Here is a 5,896-nt window from a genome sequence, read left to right as displayed (position 1 = left end):
TGGAGATGGGATTCCTAGTGCACTGTCAGGCTTGTTTTCATTAGCTCAGACTACGCAGAGTTTAGCCTGCAAGCTTTCAGTACTTTTGGGGGATCAGTCCCAACTGCAGAGCATGCCTTTGAATTGTTGTCATCATTTTGTAGGCTTAGTTTTGGTTTTAGGAGTCAGTTTCCAATGAACAAGTTCTAGCTGTTTAAGTTCTCAGAAGCACATTAGTTCATGACTCCATGTAAAGTGGTATCACAGTTCCCCACTTGTATTTCAAAAGTTAGTGCAGAATGTAAATCAGTAAGGCTGGAGGTGAAAGGGATATAATTTTGAAAAATAATCTTCCTGGGCTCCTCTTACTGGTGAGTTGGGTCATTTGTCCTTGCTGGGGCTCGAGAACGTTTGGCAAGGCAATCTTTTGTGACATGGCCAGGCTGGCTGCAGTAGAGGCACAACTGGGTTTCTTGCTGGCGGGCTCGCTTGGCAGGTGTGAGAGGCAGCTGGCCTCCCCGCAGCTGTATCGGCTCTTCCTTGGTTGGTGGACCTGTGGGTCTGGATTGGTATTGATGGTGGATCAGAGAAGGCAGCCTTGGAAGCTGGGCCTCTGACTGTAGGAGCTCTGGCCTGTTACTATGTTTCCTGTCCAACTGAATACACTGAGTGATGAGGTCTGGGAGGTTTTCTATCATGTCTGTACCACTCACTTCCTTCTGCATGGGGTCAGCCAGTCCCTCTTGGAGCTGGTCACTCAGAATGATTTCATTACAGTTCATCTTTTGAGCAAGGAGCTGTAAGGTAGCACACTTTGGAAAGGAGTCGTCTCCTTTGTCAACTTTAGCATTCGCAAGAGAGTTCATTTCCTGTTTTGTGGGCTTACCAAATGACTGCTGGAACTCAAAAACAAAATTCTCATATTGTTTCAGCAGAGTACTCTGGTCAGACCCAGCTAGGACCCCACATCTTTCTACCTGCTGAGATATATAGTCAAAAAAGAACTTGACCTGGGCATTATCTACAGGATTGAGGGTCTTGAGAGCTGTCAAGTCAGTAGTTGCCTGAGCAAGAAACCCTGAGATACTGGCAGGGTCAGCGTCAAACTGGCCGAGATGCTCAGGTGAGCAAGGTACAGGCATCATTGAGGTGGCCGGGGTAGGCATGACTTGATCCTTCAGAGAAATATTATCCTCAGTCAGGTGCTGCTCTTGTGGTTCTAGAATCAGATTCTCTGCCCAAAGGGAGGAAGGCTCTCCTTGCAAGGTTGGTGGTGAGTCTGTGTGCTTCTCCATTATATCTCCTGGAAGCAGGTGAGACTGGGTAGAAGTGACTATGAATACTAGGGACCAACAGGTAGTCAGTAGTTTTGTTCTGTAATCACAGATGCAGTGTCATGAACACGTAGCCAAAGCTGTTAGATATTCAGAAGTCCCCAGGAGATGCTAAAAGCTGAGTTGGCAAGGTCAACAGTTGTCCACCACTCAATGTTGCCTCTTCTTCATGGATAATGTTGATGTTCTGCACATTCAAGAAAAAAAAAAAAAAACACAACCTTAGAACACACAAAGAATTTGGAATTAGGGTGATAAATATAAGAATGACAGTAGATTCCTCTTTCCTCCCCTTCCTTATAATAAAAGAGAAATTTTCCCTCTAAGACTTTGGTTGTAAAGTAGGTTTTTATCACCAGATAATCAAATGGTTTAACAGTCCAAAGTGATCTTAGAGATCATCCAGACCAAACTTCTAATATCACAGATGAGAAAGCAGAGACCTACAAAGGTAAAGATACTTGTCCAAGGTCACACAGCTAGTTAATATCAGAGATGGCATGCTCATCAGGGCTGTCCAGAACAGCACATTCTCTAGGACCATAAATGTGATAATTTGCATATGCTCTTTGGGCATAATGGTTGTCCATGCCCTTTGCTACACAAAATTTACTCAGGGGACCACCAACATTGGCACCACCAAGGAGGTTGTTAGAAATATAGAATCTCAGGCCCCTCAGCAGACTTACTGAATCAGAATCTGCACTTTAACAAGATTGCCCAGGTGATTAATGTGTGCGTTGAAGTTTGAGAAGCAAACTCCAGAAAACACTAACGTGAATTGGAACAATCACTGGTTGAGCTTGACCCTCAGTGCCCCAAGCCTAGCCTGCATCACTATAGAGATCTGATTGCTGTAGTTAATCCTTTTTTTTTTTTTTTTCGGGCTTCCTAATCCCTGTCTGAGGTCACATTTGGTTACCATGGATATGATTAAGCCATCACAGGCAGGATAAAGAGGTGAGGTTGAGAACCTAGCAAACAAGAACAGAATATTCTTTAAAGTATAAAGATCAAAATGTTCAGCAGACCTCCCTACACTGATAACAAGAGAAAAGCAACCAGTAAAAGTTAAAAACAAACCCCAAACATATGGCATATCAGTTGAATTATTCTGGAGTACAATTCCTCTCATTGCCCTTTCCTAGTGTAGCATGCTATTTAAATTTATTTAAATTGGCCACTGGTGGGCAAAACAAAATATGTATCATTGAATGTTTTAAAGTGTAAGATTTGATTCCATAGATTTTATCTAATGGCTTATCCTTTCTAGACATATGGAAGAAACTATCATAAGATAGAAAAGTATTAAGTTGGGGAGCTAAAAGATCTTTTTCAAACACTAGCATTAATCAGGGAGCATTAATCAGTTGTATTAACTTGAATAACTTAGCTAACTCTCCATTTATTCATTTTTCCAAAGGGTTTGACTATCTTATCTACATTAGAGAATTGGTTGTTGTTGTTGTTATGTGCCCTGGAGTCGGATCCGACTTGGGTTTCCAAGGCAGCATCACTATGGAAGTAGATTGCCTCTCATTTTCCTTTATTGTAGGATGAAATAGGTAATCTGTGAAGCTAAAAAAAAAGAGAGAGAGAGTTGCTTCCAAAATTTCTCCAGTGCAGCTGAATACCAATGGTGAGAATGTAGTCACTTCATATTACTAAATTAGGTAGATACTGTCATACCGGCCTTCCTTCCTTCTTTTCCATAGCTCTCCTTTCCAGTCTCCTGATCTACCTTCTAGACATCTTCTGCTCCACAGATGCATATTCATGAGTTCATCCCTGCCAATGCAGCTAGTTGCCAACTGGTAGCTAGGATGGTAGTTAATAAGAGTTAAGGATTGCCCTTATTGGGGCATTGTCTTAAGTGTGCACAAGAATCACCTAGATTCCATTCTCTAGAAATTCTGATTCATCTAGGGGTGAAGCTCAGAAAACTGTACTTTGACAAGGACCCCAGATAATTTCTGGTACAGGTAATCCATGTGAAAGGAAAAGCTGTCCATATGAATCTCAAGGAATGAAGCCATATGAGTATCATCGAGAAGTAGAGATGAGGAGAGAGTATACCTAGAGGTAGTGGGCTGCCTCTCAAATCACATAGAATAGGTAAACAGGCAAGAAGATCAGGTATGGATAGGTCAATGGGAATAATATACCCACAAACATACATGGGTTTGGTAGATGGTATTCCTACATATGTATTTCTATGTGCTATAAAAATGTCCATATGCCATATAAAGCTAATGGGGGCAAAGTTAGGATAATTTTTTTTTAAAAAAATCACATGGAATAGTGGTAGCCTATTCTATTTACCTATAATGCCCACAAAGGGCCTGCACAGTCCTTCACACCAGCTCATCTCTTCCAAGCAGTAGAGTGCAAGGATTAAGCATGTAGATCCTAGAGTCAAACTGCCTTCAGTCCTAATCCTCGGCAAGTTATTTAACTTCTCTGAGCATCAGTATCCAACTTTAAAATGAAGTTGATTATAATAGCTACCTCACAGTGTTATAAGGATTAAACAAGATGAAAAGAGCTTAGCATAGCCCATGCAGACAGCAAAAAAAAAAAAAAAAAAACTCACCACCGTTGAGTCAGATCTGACTCATAGCGAACCTTCCTTGGGTTTCTGAGGCAGTATCTCTATGGAAGTAGATTACCCAATCTTCCTTCCAAGGAGTGGCTGGTGGGTTTGAACCACCAGCCTTCTGCTTAGCAGTCAAATGCCTTAGACACTACACAAGCATCCATAAATGTTTAAAACAAACAAACAAACAAACACCTTGACTTTGAGTCGATTCTGACTCACAGCTATGCTACAGAACTGCCCTATAGGCTTTCCAAGGCTGTAAATCTTGACAGAAGCAGCCCGTCACAACCTTCTCCCATGGAGCCACTGGGTTTGAACTTCCAGTTTTTCGGATAGCAGCTGAGCACTACCAGGGCTCCTTCCCATAAATGTTAGCTACCATTATTCTAGGTCCACAATCCGTGACCTGACTCAGTTTTAAAATTAAGAATTTAAATAATATTTGGATTTTAGGAAGGCAACATGGAGTACTCATTGCCATCAAGTGGATTCCAACTCCTATAGTGACCCTATAGGACAGAGTAGAACTGCCCATAGGGTCTCCAAGGCTGAAAATCTTTATAGAAGCACACTGCCTCATCTTTCTCCCATGGAGAGGCTGGTGGCTTTGGACCACCAACTTTTTGGTTAGCAGTCAAATGCTTTAACCACTGCACCATCAGAGCTCATTTACAATGTAGAGTACCAAAATAAATAAATTAATTAAATAAAACCAAACTCACTGCCATTGAGTCGGATCCGACACATAGTGACACCTCCTCGGGTTTCTGAAGCAGTATCACTATGGAAGTAGATTGCCCAATCTTCCTTCGGAGGAGCGGCTGGTGGGTTTGAACTGTCAGCCTTCTGGTTAGCAGTCCAGTGCTTTAGGCACTATGCCACCAGAGCTCCCCCAACATAGAGTAGGTACTGCTTATTAGGTACTGTTTATTACATGACCCTCAGGAGCATCTATACTCCCATTTGTCCATGAACAGTTGTCATCTAGTCAATTCTGACTCATGGTGACACCACGGGTGGGAGAGCAAAACTGTGCTCCATAGAGTTTCATGTCTGATTTTTTCAGAAATAGCTCACCAGGCCTTTCTTCTGAGGTTCACTGGGTGGACTCTCAACCTTTCAGTTAGCAGGGGAACATATTAACTGTTTGCATCACCTAAGGACTCCTATTTAATAATTATATCATTAGTATTTCTGTGTGAAAAAAAATGCATGAATATTCATGCTAAAAGGGATAAAAACTAAATTCATATCAGCTCAGGTCAGGTTTTGCCGCCAAGTGGGTTTCAGCACCAAATTAATGAGAGAGAGAGAGAAAAAAAAAGCCTCTTTTTTTACAGAGATTTTTGATGTAAGAATTAAAAATAAGGGACTGTGGACCTGTACTAAACTAATCTTTTGGATGGAAGGGTGGGTTGATAAGTTTTCTTTCTCTGCCCCTGCCTTCTGCTCTTTCCCTCTACCCTCAGAAGTTCCAGAATCTCTGTAGAGGTCTCCTGTCTCTTCACAGAATTTTGTATTCAAGGTGGCACAGCATTTAATTTTCCTAATCACATAGCACTGGTGAAACACTTACTAAAATTATAAGCATTAACCCAAATGCAAGTCATACAATGGCACTGTTGTTGATGGCAATTGTGTACTCCTTCAGTGAAAACCTACCTAGCCCTACTGTTTTAGAAATGGCTCTCCTTTTAGAGATCAATGCTATGGATTTCTATTGGAATGCTCAAGAGAATTCTGGGGTTGAGCATACCAGTCTGGAGACGTTTCAGACCACAGCCCTGAGGAAATGAAGCAGAGGCAGGGATCTCAAATGCACAGGTTGGGGGATCAGATCAGTGAACTTGGACCAGGTCTGAAACAAATTTGTGTATGTTTAAGCTTTTACTTAATTGGTGTATGTTTTAACTACAAAACAATAAAATGGGTGCAGTAAACTATTGCAAGCCATTTTGGTTTTTGTGTTCAGTTTGGCTCAAAG

At 41.6% G+C, this 5,896-nt stretch overlaps 1 protein-coding gene across 1 annotated transcript; it reads right to left on the bottom strand.

Annotated features, from left to right (window-relative positions):
• Positions 1 to 344: 344 nt before the first annotated feature.
• Positions 345 to 1,274, bottom strand: RTL4 (retrotransposon Gag like 4). The gene has a single exon (XM_007955947.1). The coding sequence runs from the start codon at positions 1,272 to 1,274 to the stop codon at positions 345 to 347; it is 930 nt and encodes a 309-aa protein (XP_007954138.1).
• Positions 1,275 to 5,896: the final 4,622 nt, after the last annotated feature.

The sequence above is a fragment of the Orycteropus afer genome, unplaced genomic scaffold (assembly GCF_000298275.1).
Source record: "Orycteropus afer afer isolate SDZICR_OR568_19922 unplaced genomic scaffold, OryAfe1.0 scaffold00549, whole genome shotgun sequence".
NCBI classification, from domain to species: domain Eukaryota; kingdom Metazoa; phylum Chordata; class Mammalia; order Tubulidentata; family Orycteropodidae; genus Orycteropus; species Orycteropus afer.
The sequence above is the reverse complement of the archived record's forward strand: the minus strand, read 5'-3'. Positions and strand labels throughout refer to the sequence as shown.

Coding starts and splice junctions, on each gene's coding strand:
- RTL4 (XM_007955947.1), bottom strand. CDS start 1,274: ATGGAGAAGCACACAGACTCACCACCAACCTTGCAAGGAGAGCCTTCC.